Raw genomic sequence first — 17,604 nt, forward strand, 5'->3', positions numbered from 1 at the left:
GACAGAGTTTCACTCTTGTTACCCAGGCTGGAGTGCAATGGCACGATCTTGGCTTACTGCAACCTCCGCCTCCTGGGTTCAGGCAATACTCCTGCCTCAGCCTCCTGAGTAGTTGGGATTACAGGCACGCGCCACCATGCCCAGCTAATTTTTTTTGTATTTTTAGTAGAGACGAGGTTTCACCATGTTGACCAGGATGGTCTCGATCTCTTGACCTCGTGATCCATCCGCCTCGGCCTCCCAAAGTGCTGGGATTACAGGCTTGAGCCACCGCGCCTGGCCTTTTTTTTTTTTAAAGTAACATTTGTTGAGTGTTTACTCTGTGCCAAGTGCTGTACTAAGATTTAAATACATTATTTTACTTAATTCTTACAACCTGTGGGAAAATTATTATCTTATAGTTGAAAAAAACAGAAGCTCAGAAAGGATAAATACTTTTCTCAAATTCAAAGGCCTGGTAAAACATCAGACACTGCAGGAGGATCTGTTGTAAATTTGCCATAGGGTTTCTTATGGGAAAGTTTTGTGGCTCTTTGTTGAAAGGTATTTCTCCAAGGTTTGAAAGTATTCAAAAATATCTGTAGCCTGAAGTACAAGATAAAGAGTTGATACCATTCCCAGAAGGAAATACTGAAAGTTTGAGAAGAGGATGAGAAGCAAGTTTTAGGTGAGTTTGAAGTTTAACAGGACATACAAGTGGTGCTGTCTAATCAACAACTGGATATACTGATTTAGAAATAAATATTTTGGAATTATACAGTTTACAGTTGATGTCACTGGTATAGGTTAGAGAAGTGATATACAGCCAGTGGCACAGAAGGCTTTGGAAAGAACTTTGATAAAGGGCAGAGTTTAAGCTACATATTGTGTAAGGAAAGACTCAAACAGCATTAGGAAATATGAAGTTTAAGAACTTGATATAAAGGAGGGTTAAAAAGTCAAAAGCAGCAGATGCTGCTGAGAGAGAAAGGAAAACAAAGACTGGATTTAGCAATATTACCTTGGTAAGAGCTTGAAAGGTTGCGTGATAGGCAGAAGCTGGGCTAAAATGTATTGCGGAAGGAAATGAGAACTGAAGTAAAAAGGGGAATGTAGTAACCTCTTTTGAAAAGTTTGAAAAGAAGACAAGAGAGGTAGCATGGTAGGGATGGGGGGAAGTGAAATAGAGAAATTATATATAAAATTTTAACATTATTTTAATATGAATTATTTTAATTATAGTAAAATGCACATAACATTCACCAACTTAACCATTTTTATGTGTACATTTAGTATCATTAAGTATATTCATACTATTATGCAACCAATCTCCAGAATTTTTTCATCTTGCAAAATTTAAACTCTATACCCATTAAACAACAACTATCCATTTCCCTCTACTCCCAGCCCCTGGCAAATTCCATTCTACTTTCTGTCTCTATGAGTTTGCTACTCCAGATACCTCATGTAAGTGGAATCATACAGGGTTAGTCTTTTTGTGACTGGCTTATTTCACTTAGCATAACGTTCTCAAGGTTCATCCATGTTGAAGCATGTGTCAGAAGAGAACATTTTTTTTTATGATGAGAGAAACTGGAGACTAAATTCTGAACTGGAGAAGATTGTGATATGATATTTAAGATGTATGGGAAAAGGAAAGAATCCATATGTAAGATTCAGAAGGAGGTAGCAGGAGATGGGATTCCCAGTATGGATGGAAAAATATTGTGATGAACGGAAAGGAGGAAAAAATGAGTACGTGTAGGCAAATTAATTTTTAAGTGCAGTATTGTGAATCAAGAGAGTTTTAAGATGATGGCTTTTGAATGTCTGAATAATTTATCAATAAACAGGGATTTCTATCCCATGAGTACAAACTATAGAACTAACTAGGTGTCTTTAAAATTCTGACTGTTGTTCAGGACAAGGCTAGATGAATATTCTTACTCTTGGAAAAAGAATTGTAAGGCCTGAATTTTCTGGGTAGTGGTCAGCAGTATCGCTTTTATACACAAGAAACAAGATTAAATGTGTCAAATATACTGTCTTAGATGAACAAGCGTTATTTTCTTTTTTCCTTTTTTTTTTTTTTTTGAGTGGAGTTTTGCTCTTGTTGCCCAGGCTGCAGTGCAATGGCGCAATCTCTGCTCACCACAACCTCTGCCTCCCAGGTTGAAGCAAATCTCTGGCCTTAGCCTCTGAGTAGCTGGGATTACAGGCATGTGCCACCATGTCCAGCTAATTTTGTATTTTTAATAGCAATGGGGTTTCTCCATATTTGTCAGGCTGTCTCGAACTCCCGACCTCAGGTGATCTGCCCACCTCAGCCTCCCAAAGTACTGGGATTACAGGCATAAGCCACCACATCCAGCCAGTTTTCTAACCAATTACTCTAAAAAACTTAGAGCATAATTAACCTTTTTATAATTGTGACAAGCAGAACCACTGGACACATACCTACTGGAGATATTTCAGTTGAATATAAAAAGTAGATTTTGTTGTTAGTAGGTTGACCAAAAAAAGTAAATTTTAACAAAAGTACATTTTGAAATTCTTACCTACAGTTTCTGGTCTGAGAGATGCAATAGAAACCTCTGCTCCAATTAGCCCAAAGAGAAGGGGCTGAAAAATGTCCCAGGCAACTGCAATTATCTTTTCAACCTCTGCCTAAAAGAACAATGAAACACAGAAATTTTTATTATGTGAAGTTACAAAGAATTTTACTAATTTCAGGTTTGAATTATTAGGCCTAAGCTTTATTTCTGTGCTATCTATAACTAAAAGGTTAGCTAGAACACTGCAAAAAAAAAAAAAAATTACATGAAGACCTTTCTAATACAGTTAAGATACATGAAGTGTTTTAGCATACTAAATATTAATTTGCAAATGGATGTTAATAAAATGATTCTTATAATCTTATGAGGACTCCTATTTCTGAATACATTATATGTGTGTGCATGTGTGTGTACATACTGTAATATATAGTAGTGTTTTGTAGTTTAAAATTTTATGTCAATTTTCCTTCAACAATATGATTTAGAGAGCTTACAATATTGGTACATATATCTAGATATGCCTCTATTACTGCTGTAATCTACAGTATGGAAGTACCATAGTTTATTCAATCATTTCGTTATTGACGGATCTTTAAATTGTTTCCAGTTTTAGCTATACAGAAAAATACTATTTAAGGTTATCTCAAATCATGCACAAGAGTAAAATCCAGATTTACTAAAGTGATTCTCAGTGCCAATTATCCCTTTATTACCCATTAGCTCCAATTCCTCTTTCACTGTTGCTCCACAGAAAATGGAGGTGGGCCTTTAATATATTTTTCCTTTGCCAGGTAGCACTATATTAAACTTTTTCAGTAGGGTGTGCTAAAGAGATATTGCAAGCTGAAGGTGCTTTTCTTCCTGGTTTCTGTGGCTCCTCCCCGCAAGATCTTAAGAGTATGTACTGGCGGCTTTAGCTCTAGCTCTAGGCTCCTGCCAGGTGGCATCTCCAGTATCAGGGTCCTTACAGCAGCACCTAGTGGCCATTAGGTTCCCTAGCATATCCCTCGGGCAGTTTCATAGCAGAATCTCTTCGGTAAGATACCTCCCCACGCACCATAGGTGATGGATCTCCTGCAAATTTGGAGGGTAGATTTTCAGCAAATTCTGCAGACACAGCAGCACAGCGACTTCTCTAGGTTCTAAAAAGGCCCCAGTATGTGTTGTTCTCCTCTCTGTGCCCATGTGTTCTCACAATTTAGCTTCCATTTATAAGTGAAAATGTGGTATTTGGTTTTCTCTTCCTGTGTTAGTTTGCTAAGGATAACGGCCACCCAGTCCATCTATGTCCCTGAAAAGAACATGACCTCGTTCTTTTTTATGGGTCCATAGTATTCAATGGGATATATATACAACATTTTCTTTACCTAGTGTATCATTAATGGGCATTTATGTTGATTTCATGTCTTTGCTATTGTGAATAGTGTTGCAATGAACATACAAATGCATTAATCTTTATGATAGAATGATTTATATTCCTCTGGGTATGTACCCAGTAATAGGATTGCTGAGTCAAATCCATTTCTGTCTTTAGCTGTTTGGGGAATCACCACACTGTATTCCACAATGATTGAACTGATTTACACTTCCACCAACAAAATGGCTATTATTAAAAGTCAAAAATAACAGATACTGGTGAGGTTGTGGAGAAAAAGGAATGCTGATATGCTGCTGGTGGGAATGTAAATTAGTTCAGCCACTGCAGAAAGCAATTTGGAGATTTCTCAAATAACTTAAACTAGAACTACCATTCGACACAGCCATTTTATTACTGGTTACATACCCAAAGGAATATAAATCATCCTACCATTAATACACTTGCACGTGTATGTTTATCAAAGTGCTATTCACAATAGCAAAGACACGGAATCAACTTACATGCCCATCAATGATACACTAGATAAAGAAAATGTGGTACATATACACCATGGAATACTATGCAGATATAGAAAATGAAAAATGCTGGAGGCATCACACTACTTGACTTCAAACTATACCTCAAGGCTACAGTAACTAAAAGAGTAATGGTACTGGCACAAAGACAGACCCATGGACCACAACAGGTTAGAAAACCCAGAAATAAAGCTATGCCCCCTAAAACCATCTGATATGTCACAAAGCCAACAAGAACAAGCAATGTGGCAAGGACTCATACACACCATAGGCGTATAAGAATACAATGCAGCCATAAAAAATAATGAAATCATGTCCTTTGCAGTGACAATGATGCAGCTGGAGGCCATGATCCCAAGCAAATTAATCCATGAGCAGAAAACCAAATACCACCGTTCTCACTTATAAATGGGAGCTAAACAATGAGTACACATGGACACAAAGAAGGGGACAGTAAACACTGGGGTCTATTTTAAAGTGGCAGGTGGCAGGTGGGTGAGGAATGAAAAAGTACCTATCAAATAGTATGTTGATTATCTGGGTAACAAAATTATCTGTACTCCAAGTCCTTGTAACACATCATTTACCCATGTAACAAACCTGCACATATACCCCTTTAACCTAAAATAAAGGTTGAAAAGAAAAAAAAAAAGAAAAATGGGCAAAACATATGCACAACTAATTCACAGAAGAGATACAAATAGTCACAAAATCTAAGATGCTAAAACTGAGTAATCATGAAACAAATTGACAGGCCTTTGTTTTTTGAAAGGGGAACACCACATTTAGAAAAATACTTAAACATTTTAATAATGAAAAGTACTCATGACTCTGTAAGGAAACTCACCACTTGGCAGGAGAGCAAATTGATAATGCTTTTTTGGAGGGCAACTGAGCAGTACCTGTTATACTGCCTTAGCATTTACATAGAACAGATTTTCTCATAACTAAAAAGAAGCTGTATTTTTGGATGACATTTCAGTGCTTAAAGTTACACAATTTAAGGATCTGCAATCCCAAATATATACATCAGGTCCTCAAATAATGTTGTTTCTTTCAACGTTGTTTTCTTCCAACAATGAGAAAAAAAATCAATTCCTCATATTCTCCCCATATCTGTAAGAGTTTTCTGTGGGTAATTTGGTTTCCTCCCACATCCCAGAGACGTTCTTATTAGGTGAACAGACGTGTCTACATGGTTCCTATCTGTATGAGTGTGGCTGTGTATGAATGCATCCTGTGATGGGATGGCATCCTGTGTAGGGTTGGTGCCTACCTTGCGCCCTGAGCTTCTGGGATCAGCTCTGGCCTATTATCTTACATGTTTTTATTAACCTTTCTGAAATGTATGTGTAGCTCACATTTATTTCAATGTTTAATATCTGCAGTGTTTTGGTTTTTATTCAGAAGTTTGGTGATGTTTTGTGACCTTAGGAACTTAGGAAATATGCCTTAGGAACTTAGCTCATTTATATCAATTGTCTGTGGTAAAATTAGTTCTCTTATTTGTCGTTTCACTTAAAAGTTGCAGTTTCTGAGATACTATTGACAATGCTAAAATGAGGACTATTCATATATTCAGCAGTTTGACAAAGAAAGATTACAATATTTCTTTGTATTCTTTATTTGTATTATTTCTGGTGTGTCTATAGGGGGGAAGATTCTATTTCCATTCAGCTTATAAGTGATGAAAGATAGAGGGCATATGTGAGGGCACTGGTTGATTTATTTAACAGTTCTATTCATATAGCATGCAAAATGTTATGTTTTTTATCAGATAATGAGTTAGGTTCAAACCTTCCACCATTAACTGCAAGCCACTTGGCTTTCAGTACCTCTTACCTGCAGAATGAAAGGTTTATATTAGATAACATCCAAGATCATTTATCCTGAATGACTAGTTCTGCCAAAACCATGGTCTAGTTAACACCCTTCCACATTATCTTTAAATTTTACTTTTTAATTTAGTTTTTTGAGTTTATTATAGCTAAAGGTTAAGACTTTTTTTTTTTTAGATAGTCTTGCTGTGTTGCCCAGACTGACTGTAGTGGTAAGATCTTGGCTCACTGCACCCTCCATCTCCTGGGTTCAAGTGATTCTCCTGCCTCAGCCTCCCAAGTAGCTGGATAGGTATGCACCACCACACCAGATAAAGTTTTAGATTTTTAGTAGCTATGAGGTTTTGTCATGGTGCCCAGGCTAGTTTCAAATTCCTGAGCTCAGGCAATCTGCTCGCCTCAGGCTCCCAAGTGCTGGAATTACAGGCGTGAATCACTGCACCCAGCCAAGGTAAGACTTTAGTTCATACTCATTGTAGTAAACAAGAATCAATTCTATTAACTTTAGATTACTCAGACTTTTGTTGCCATGACTAATTGTTTGAGAATTCCTCAAATGTATTTCATATACTCAGAATACTAATGAAAGTAGGACTAAAAATATTTCTATGTCAAATTACTTTTATTTCTAAAGTGTAGACAAAAGCCACAACTTGTATTTTGATTATAACACTTTAGATGAGTTGAACATCAGACATGGGCTTATATATCGCAAAACATAGATGTCACAATGTTATCTTCTTGTGGCTTTTTCACAATGTCAAAACTAAAATGAATTTGCCTACAGAGAAAATTGAGTCATTGAATAGGCTATGTATAAAAGATAAGCCCAGGGTAATGAAGACTGTGTTGTCATGGAAAATTAAGGCCATTTGATACATTTGTATGCATCATTAGTAAAAACCTGAAAAAATATCAATTACTTTGAAGGACAAAGGAGAAACAGAAGTTTCTTCGTGAGTTGGATATCTAATTAAGTTTATACTTTTTTGAAAGAACATTTTTAAGATTCAGAAAATCCAAAATACTGTATCAAGAAAAAAATCTGTAAACTCTGGGTTCGTTCCTACAGGAATAAGAACTTTCCTGAGTACTAAATTAGAAAAGATATGGAGAGTGGCTGCCACATGACAGAGTCAATAAACATTAGTTTTCCTTCCTTTCTCTGGGGAACCATTTTGGTATATTCAAATGGTATATATACATATATTTTTTGGGGAAGGGATGGAGTTTCACTCTGTTGCCCAGGCTAGAGTGCGATGGTGCAATCTCAGCTCACTTCATTAGAAGCAGCACTAGATTTCAGAAGAGACAAAAAAAGAGAAACAGCTTTAAAAAAGGTGAGTGCATTAAATACAAGAAACAAATGGAAAGATTAATGCTTGTAAGATAACCAAGCATAAATTATAAAATAACATGAGAAAACTATGGACACAAACAGAATTTTATAAAAGATTTTAGCTTTTCAAATCTGATGCTCTTAGTATGATATCATCCTGCTCTGGAGGTAACTATAAAAATAACAAGAGTTATTACACATTACTGATTGTGTTCTATGATTAAGCTCTTTTCTCAGTGCTTTGTTTAGGTTATTTCAATGAATCCTCCAGTCAGTGAAGTTGTTATCATCATTGGTAAGTTAGAGAACTTGTACGTGGTCAGACACACGTAGTAAAAGCTGTAGAGTTGAGATTGGCCTGAGGAGTCAAGCTCTTGGCCCTATGCTATCCTTTGGAATAAGGTAAGAAAAGGAATCCAAACTCAGGACTTTGGTTTGGTTCCCACAGAAATAAGAACTTTCCTGAGTACTAAATTAGAAAAGATATGGAGAGTGCCTGCCACATGACAGAGTTAATAAATATTAGTTTTCCTTCCTTTCTTTGGGGAACCATTTTGATATATTCAGATTATATATACAATATACATAATCTGAATATATATATATATATAATATATATATAATCTGAATAAAAAAATATATTTATTTTTTGAATAGAGTCTCACTCTGTCGCCCAGGCTGGAGCGCAATGGTGTGATCTCGGCTCACTGCAACCTCTGCCTGCTGGGTTCAAGGAATTCTTCTGCCTCACCCTCTAGAGTAGCTGGGACTACAGGTGTGCACCACCAAATAAAAAATTTTTGTATTTTTAGTAGAGATGGGGCTTCACCATGCTGGCTAGCCTGGTCTCGAACTCCTGACCTTGTGATCTGCCTACCTCGGCCTCCCAGAGTTCTAGGATTACCGGTGTCAGCCACCATGCCAGGCCTCAAACGGTTTATTCTTATTCTGGCTGTGCCACTTACTTTTTGTCCTCTGGTCAAATATTTTTGACTTTCATAATCTACCCAATGTTTGTAAACCTTGGTGTCCTGATTTTAAAAGTTGCTCTACTATCTACCTTTCCAGATTATTGTTAAGAGTAAGTGAGATAATTTCACTAACAAAGAGCTCTTAAAAAAATTAGAACTGTAAGAGACTGATAGATCTGACTACATGAAAATATAAGATATCTGAGTGTTAAAAGTGAACAATATAAAAAAGTACAAAAGTCACTTAGACTTTTGTTGCTGTGACTAATTGTTTAACAGAAGTCTTCAAATATATTTCATACACTCAGGATAGTAATGAAGGAGGACTAAAAAGATTTCTGTATCAAATTATTTTTTATTTCTAAAGTGTAGACAAAAGCCACAATTTGTATTTGATTATAACACTCCAGACTAGTTGAACATAGATGTGGGCCTATATATTGCAAAACATATAAAAGACACAGAAAAGTCACAGTGTATCTTGTTGTGGCATTTTCATAATGTCAAACTAAATGAATTTGCCTATAAAGAAAATGGAGTCTTTGACTAGGCTATGTATAAAAGATAAGCCCCAGGGTAATGAAGACTGTATTATCACTTACATAGATGTGTGTGTTGGGGGTGTGTGTATCTTACAGATGGATAATTGTGAGATATGGCAAGGTTTCTCTTCAGACAGCCTGCTCTGCCTCTTATTCTTTAATTCCAAGTACCTCCCACCTTCTCTTTCTTCTCCTTTTCTTCTTTCTAATTTTACTACATGCCCAGGCACGCCACAGCCCCAGCTCCCATTCCTTTCCTTATTTGGGAAAGGACTGGCTCCCTAGTCCGCCACAGTTGACTCCTTTCTTCTCTCCCTTCTCTCCCATCACACATTCACCTTATCTAAGAAAGTTTAAATGTTTAGTCAGTCGGGTCTAGTTTAGACTGTGGGGTCCACTCCCAGCCAATGGGGAAAGAACATAGAGGCAGGAATTGCATTAGGAATACTGTAAAAGCTTCTCCTTTCCTTTATTCAGTGTGCTCTTGTGGCAACCTGCCCTACAAGAGGCACCCTTCTGAGCAGAAGTAAATTTGCTTTGCTGAGAAATTCTTTGTTTCAATGCTCTTTTTGCTTATGACTCCAAGCTTTATTTCTAACAATATCAATATACATTATACTTCAGAAGATAATGAACAAAAAAGCTACCAAAGAAAAAGAAAAAAATACACGTGGCCAAATATGTGAAAAACTGTTCGACTTCACTGTTAAAGAAACACAAAATAAACAAATGTGACTTTTACCTATCAGTATGGCTAAAGATTAAAATCAGTACTATTTTAAGCCAGTGGTTCACAGTGTAGTAATTAGAAGTGCAAATTCTCAAGCCCCACCACAGTCTAAAATCAGAAATTGGCTGTATGACACAGCACTCTTAATTTAACAATCCAGTCCTGCTAAAGTTTGAGAAAGCTATTCTAAGGTGAAGCTGTAATGAGACATGTACTTCATATTTTACTCGCAGAAAAGTAAATGGATACAATTCTAGAAAGCAGTTTGGTAATATGTGTGCAAAACCTCAAAATGTTAACATTATTTGACTTCCAAATTTTACTGTCAGGAATCTTTCTTAAGGAAGCGATCAATTTCTAATCATTTCAGCACAATTTAAAATAGTGGTGACTGGAAATAACCTTATAATTTTATATAAATGACTGGGAAAAATAAACAACTGTGGTGCATCCATGTGTGCAGATAAAGAGATTCACATAGGCGACTTAGTTACTAGAGGTAAATATTTAAAAAAATGTTTATAGTTATCTTTCTGGTTGTGGGGTTACACTGACCTATGTAGTGGGGCTACAGGAAATTCAAAGGGAACACTGGTTTGGTTTATAAAAATCTTTTCTAGATAACCTCCATTATAGTTTCTCTAAATAACAGTATAATTGGAAGTGATCAAAGTTTCCCTTCCCCTCCTTTTTCTTTCTGTGCTCATATCCAGTGCCCACTTGGCATGAGGTATCAGTCTGTCCTTGCTTTCCCTGTTGCTAAAACTACTCTTTCATGCTCTGTTTCAAATGATATTGCTCCTTCTCATTGTTTATTCTTTTTACCCTATCATTTTTGAATTTGGAAACAATTTTAAACTGTAAAAGTTTAGAATTATGTTTTTAATACACATGGTGTTACTTAAACAGATATCAAAATGTAAAATTGTATCATGCACAATAATGCTATTATTACATTATTATATTATATATTACAGCATAGTACAAATCACCTTGCAGTCAAATAAATCTGAGCTTAAATCTCAGTGCCATTTTCTAATTTGGTGACATATTTCTTAACATATTTCTAATATGTTAAGTCTTTCTGACTTATAGTTTCATAAAGTAGAAATCATAATACTTTTTCAAACGTATTTTTGTGAAAATAAATGACAATATCCACTTAGTGCCTTATACAGAGCCATACAGAGTAGCAACAAAAATTTATTAGTTCCCTTTTCTCTTTACCCATGACAGTATCATATAATGAGCTGCTTTCAATTTGCAAAGTTTTTTAAAGAGGTGATAACAGAAAGCATTTCTGTTACACTCTTGGCATGATTTAAATTTGTGTCCCAACCAAATCTCATGTCAAATTGGAGAAGATCTCTTAGGAGATCTGATGGTTTAAAAGTGTGTGGTACTTTCTCCTTTCCTTTAGTGTGCTCTCTCTCTCTCCCCCTCTCCATGCGCACACCCTCTCTGTCTTCTGCCACCGTGTGAAGAAAGTGCCTGCTTCCCCTTTGTCTTCTGCCACGACTGTAAGTTTCCTGAGGCCTCCCAGTCTTGCCTCCTGTTCAGCCTGAGGAACTGTGAGTCAATTAAACCTTTTTTCCTCATAAATTACCCAGTCTCTGGTAGTTCTTTACAAGAGTGTAAAAATGAACTAATACACCTTAAAACATTAATTTTTACTACATGTTTGAGTACTTTCCTGCTGAAATATGTCAAAATATTTAAATCATTACAAAGCTATTGGCTTTGGGTGATAGAATTATAATTTTTTTCCTTTTCTTTCTGACTTAAAAAAATTCCTAAATTCAACAATGAGCATATGCCATTTTCACACTCAGAAATAAATTTTATTTTTTAAAAAATTCTCCTTATCATTTTTATCCTGAATAAAGATTATCATAACAAAATTAGGGGGCAGTTTATAAAATGCTAATTTCAGGTAAACTTGGAAGATGCTGCACGAGCGGTCCCAATGCACATGCAATAGCATCCCTTCACTAAGTCAAAACTGTTGTCTTTGTCTTTGAGCAAAGAAATAGATCAGTGTGCGTCAAAGAGGGTACATTAGTTAGCAGCCCAGGGTAGGAAGGCAGACACCTAGCAGTGAGTTCTCAGAGAGAAGCAGGGAGGCAGCACACCCCTTTGTAGTGAGCTGAGATTAGATAGAAGACTGACCCTTGCTTTAGCTTGGAAGGAAAGTGAAGCCATACACAAACAAATGTTTTGATAAGTGCAAGTGTTTATGAGGGATGAGGGCTAAGAGTATCCAATTTATAGTAGGAAACTTCTCTTTTAGCTTTGCTCTTGCTGGGTGTTATGCTGCTTGAAATCAGGAAGTAGAATTTGATAATACAGGACAGGTGCTGATTAAAAAAAAAGTACACCTGAAATAAGCCTCATAGCCAAGCCTCCTGACAACACAGCAAACCTAAGTGCCCATCTAGTACTTAGAGCAGGATTTAAAAGTGATTCTCACCTTTTCCCTCTCATGCCCACTCAATCCATCTCAAACCATTTTGTGGCCTCAACATGCTTCTGAACACAAAGCTCCAGGCAGTCTCTACCAATTTACCCTCCCCCTCTCCAAAATGACAAGATTCACAATCATACTTGTCCTAATTTTATAATCACATCCTTGCAGAATAATAGACTCGTATTTGAATGCTATTTACCCACAATGAATGCTACCTATGGAAGATCCCCACAGAGATCCACTTAATTGAGTATGATTATATATCTCATCTGAAAATTTATAATCTTTCCATATGGTATTAATTTAACAATTTAAGCTTAATTATTTTGAACAGTTGTCTTCAGGCTTTATAAGATTATCTCAAAATGATATAGCTACATATATTTTAGGTCACCAACATCTTCATTAAGCAGAATAGCATATAATCCTATCAAGTTCAAATCTATAAAAATGCATCTGGAAATTAAATAAATGACAACCAGTGAATTTCCATAATACATATTAACCAATAATGAGGTACAGTTTTCATTCATAATATCAGCAATATCTGAAAGACTTGTATTCAGAAACACAGATCCTCTCACATAATACTGGTAAAAATATAAATTGGTACAGTTTTTAAAAGGGCAAATTGATACTATCAAAAGTATAAATGTGCATACTCTTTCCTGTAGCAATCTTATTTCTAAAAATCTATTGTATAAACTAAAATATACATTGTATTTTGTTGATTTTAAGACACACAGTTTTGTATTTTAACATTTCTGAAATTAGAATGTTAGGTTATAGTTTAATTGGCACTTTTTTTCTTTCTTGGTGACATATAAAATAATTGTGTTTTTTATAATTGACAGACTCAGACTTTATGAAATATGGTATGTAAGGATATATTACTGAAGCACTGTTTATCTTGGCAGAAAACTAAAAACAACATAAATATCTATAAAATGCCACACTCTGTAGTCATTACGTAGGATAAGGAAGGCATTATGGTAGTATGACCATGATATATTTTAAGTAAAGACATCAAATTATAGATTGATGTGTAAAGAGGAAAAAAGATGAACACTGGGTGTACATTTGTATATACACATAATATAGCTTTTACAATTAAATATTTTATTAACTTGATGCTAAGAAAGTATCTGGAAAGCTATTAATCTCATTAGAAAAGAGTCATGAGCAGAAGAACTTAAAATGAAATTCACCTTTTCGCTGGTCCATCCCATGCCTGCAAGGAAAGCCATGACCAACGTGCACAGTCCTCCTGATCCAGGGAAACCAAAATGCACACTGCTGAACACGGCTAGCACAGACAACCCCAACACAAGGAATGTTCTCTTATACACAAGTTTGTCCTTTAGGAGAAAAAAAATCATTTGATCAATTATTTCAAATCCCTGATTTTTAATGATTAATAGATTTTTCCATATCTAGGATTTAGAAAGAAAATTAAAATTAAAATGCCTATGTAAATAGACAAAATGTACAATATAACATTTACTTCCTTTCCTTCAACAAAAGCAGAGTTAGCACACTACAAAGGTGGGTTCTTTCAGGAACACCAATTCTTCTGCAGTTATCAATGCAGAATTTCACAGGACTTAATGAAGTAGCAGAAAAAACGTACATGAGCTTTGGAGCTGGACAGACCAAAGCTAAACTTAAGCTTTTATACATCATTGGCGTATGTAGTGTTCACATTGCTTAACCTCTCCAAGCCTTGTTTCCTGAAAGCATTTATATTATAGAGTTTGTGTGAAGGTTAAATATCTGTCTCTATTATTTTCAGGCTTTATATTTCCTCTTTTAAATTTGATGTTCCCTTGGTTTTTCTTTCTAAACCTTTGAATACCAGGAAGCTTTAAGAGGTTCTAGACTGACAGTAGTTTTTGTTGCTTTTGTTTTAAAGTCTAACAATTGTGTAATTTTTTTCCCCTTTACTTTTCCCTGTTTGGCCTTTGAAACTTCTTGATCACTTTAGAAAGTAGGTCTTTAAAGTGCTTGACTTGGCAAAGGCATGCAAGTCCTGGAGGTGAACCTCCCAAGTTTATTCCCAGTTCCACTGCTTTCTAGCAATGTGACCTTGTTCAAGTCACTTATCCTGCCTAAGCCTCAATTTCCCTATCAGTAAAATGGCCATAGTAATAGAATCTCTTTGTGAACGATTTTGTGGATTGTACTAGAGCAGTGCTTTCCAGTAGAATGTTCAGTGATGATGGAACCGTTCTAGATCTGCTATAGCCACATGTAGCTAGCAGCTGCTGTACTCAACAAAGTGGCACTAGATTATGATTGACTGATTTATGTATGTGTGTTGTGTGTGTATGTATGTATGCATGCATGTATTAGATACGGGCTCTTGCTGTGTTGGCCAGACTGGACTCAAATTCCCAGAGGGATCCTTTTGCCTTAGCCTCCTGAGTGACTGGGACTACCAGGCCTGGCTAGAAGCTAAGGTATTTTGGTACTAAAAAAGGGTAATAAAAAAAGCTACTATACATTTGGGTTTAGTTAAGTATTATGAACATTTAAAAAACTTGCATATCCTATTACTTTTGAACTGATATTATTTATTTTATAGTGAAATTTTAAATGTACAGAATATTAAGCAGAAACAAATTATAGGACCACATTAAAATCTTCCACACTGAGCCCATTTCATAAATCTCATGGACAGCACTCATACAGCAATAAGCAATTTTAAAATGAGGGCCCATTTGCTCAAATATGCCTTTCACATCTGTCTTTGAAGAAAGTGTTCTAGAATGTTTTTCCAATTATATTTGAGAGCACAACCTTCCCACAGATTATTTCTTTCACCTGATCATGGCTTGGAAAGTATTGAATGAAAAATCCAAGAACAGATCCAGTTGCCACACCAATTACCACCTCCAAACCTCCTCTGAGGACATTAAAGACAGTGGAGCCTGAAAAATACATTTAAAAAACTTAGAGCTATAAATCCAACAAATACACAAGTATTATTCTCTAATGATCAACATAAAGCATCTAATTACAAAGAAGGAACATTTTAAAGACAGTTTCTGCTTTCTACAGTCTTAATTATGTAAATAGAACCTATATTTTCCCCCATAGCATACAGGATTTAGGAAACTTTAATTAAAAAAATTTTTTTGTTAGCACATTGTGCAGAAAATTATATTAAAGTTTCACAACACATAAAGCCCTCTTCACAGACTGCCTAATAAAAAATATACTAACTAGTTTCTATGGTCTCTTGCTACTAAGGTAATCATCTCTCTTATCTAAATAAAATTACCTCTGAAGTGATTTTATTGAGCTAGGATAGCTTTCTGCCAGGTAATGCTATGACTGTCAAAAGGATCCAGCTGTGATAGTAGCACTATGCTTAAGCTATTGTGGTAAATAATTTACTATGAAATGTGTAGAAAGTAGCTAATTAGCTTCGGTCTATGGTACAGTAAGGTGTTAAATAAAATCTCTCAGGCCCCACCCCTAAAAAATCTGATTCAGTCTGTCTGGCAGGGCTCAGATTCCAAAGGTCTAAGGACCACTCTTAGTTGGCTGGGGGTGGGATGGGGAAAGGAAACACAGCAGAGTGAGCTAGGAAGGTTCTTCGAGCTGCAGCTTATGAAAACCTCGTTGCCTCTGTTCTTTCTCCTCCCACCGCCATGATTCTGATACAAACTCTGTTGCTCTAAAGCTGTGGTTCTTAATCCAAGCTGTACTAGTTTCCACTCCCAAAGGTTCTGATTTAATCGGTCTAAGATAGGACCCACATAAGAGTATTTTTAAAAACTGCCCAGGTAATTCTAGTGTGACACTAAGGCTGAAAACCATTGTTTTAACAGTGTGTACCAGGGAAATGGTAAGAACATAATCTGGATACGTGTAGTAGCATTAAAAATAAGAGTATGGATTTGACTTAAAAAGTAACAGAGCATCCTCAAGGGTTCCTGAACAAGAAAGTAATGTGAAAACAATGTTTTGAGAAAATCAACTTACCAGGGATAGATGGAAGGCAGGCTCTGGAGCAATGAGAAAGGGTGGGGTTCTAGGTAACAGGCATAAGTTATACACAATCATAGAATGGGAAGATAACTATGGGGAGATAATGAGAATATATGACTTTCCAAGATGTGTTACCACAACGGAATCTGAAGCTAAACTTAGGTTATAATTACACTTTGTCAATCATATAATGTTGCAAATTTTATTTCCCAATTTTGGACATAAGATTAAGGAATGAACTTAAACTTGTGCCATGCCACAGGATAATAAAAGTGTTGAACTGCTTCTTGGCCTTTTGGCTAAGGTCAAGTGTAGTATCTGTTCACATCAGTTTAATACAGGTGTTGAACAACAGTGGGAGAAAAAATAAAATTCCTCTTTTATTATACTTAAAGCGAAATACATCAATTTCAGACACTAAGTATTAATAGGACACCCATTAAAAGCATTGCTGCTTATTACCCATAACAAGCTGAGGAGGAGAGGAGAAAAATTGTTATTTTAAAGGCATGCTGTTCCTTTTACTTAGACTGCTCTCTGTCTTTCGTGCTCCTTGAAAAACCTACTCATCTTTTGTGTGAGGTCTCCAGGCCTAAACTTTCCTGGATCACTTCAAGCAGATGCTGTTCTTTAAATCTGTCTACCTTGTACCTCCCCTACTGCACCTAGTGTGTGCTACTTGAGCAGTCTCTATCTAGAAGGAGGAAGAGAGTAAAGATAGATAGCTTATGGCCCTTCCTTAGGCACAGAACTCTTAGTGTTCTTTTGCCTATTTTGAATTTGCCTTAATCAATTATCAAGCAAATATGTCATGCTTATAACATTTTAATCTACATCTCTAGAGTGCAAGAGTAAAGCCTGTTGTGAACTCATTAGGTTACCTGTGGAAAAGGCTATGCCCAAGCAGGTGTTGAAGCCAGTGATAGCCAGAATGTCATCGAAGCTGCCAGCTGCCATGAGTAAGGTTGGGACACCTTTCTCAACACCATAGCCTCCTTCCTGCAAAAGGAGCATTGACGGTACCACAACTGCTGGAGATACAGCACCTAAAACAAAACTAAGCAGACAGTGCTTTAAACATTTACAACAACATCTTACTTACTATTATTTTGAAATTATAATACCCTCCACTTTTTTAAGGGTTATACTTTGGACAACTGCAGTCGTTCAAATAGCAGAGAAGCATGAATCCAGAAAAACATGTATGTGTAAAACTTCTATAGAACACTGTTTTTCAAAATGTAGCCACAGACAACCTGCTTCAGACTACTTAGGTTGCCTAAAAATGTATTTT

General features: G+C 36.0%; 1 protein-coding gene and 1 pseudogene across 6 annotated transcripts in view; one reads left to right on the top strand and one right to left on the bottom strand.

Moving 5' to 3' along the window:
* Positions 1 to 17,604, bottom strand: part of SLC9B2 (solute carrier family 9 member B2) — a 59,932-nt gene that overhangs the window by 9,244 nt on the left and 33,084 nt on the right. For all 6 annotated transcript variants that reach the window (XR_012516896.1, XM_074396522.1, XM_074396523.1 and 3 more), the window contains 4 exons: positions 17,192 to 17,367; positions 15,138 to 15,244; positions 13,523 to 13,672; positions 2,538 to 2,646 (listed from right to left, as the gene is read on the bottom strand). Coding sequence is in view for 5 of the 6 variants with exons in the window: in XM_074396522.1 (XP_074252623.1) it covers positions 2,538 to 2,646; positions 13,523 to 13,672; positions 15,138 to 15,244; positions 17,192 to 17,367 (542 nt within the window). In the remaining variant the exon portion in view is untranslated. The remainder of the gene's footprint in view (positions 1 to 2,537; positions 2,647 to 13,522; positions 13,673 to 15,137; positions 15,245 to 17,191; positions 17,368 to 17,604) is intronic.
* Positions 16,590 to 16,769, top strand: LOC120363879 (U2 spliceosomal RNA; annotated as a pseudogene).

Source organism: Saimiri boliviensis, chromosome 3, assembly GCF_048565385.1.
Source record: "Saimiri boliviensis isolate mSaiBol1 chromosome 3, mSaiBol1.pri, whole genome shotgun sequence".
NCBI classification, from domain to species: Eukaryota; Metazoa; Chordata; class Mammalia; order Primates; family Cebidae; genus Saimiri; species Saimiri boliviensis.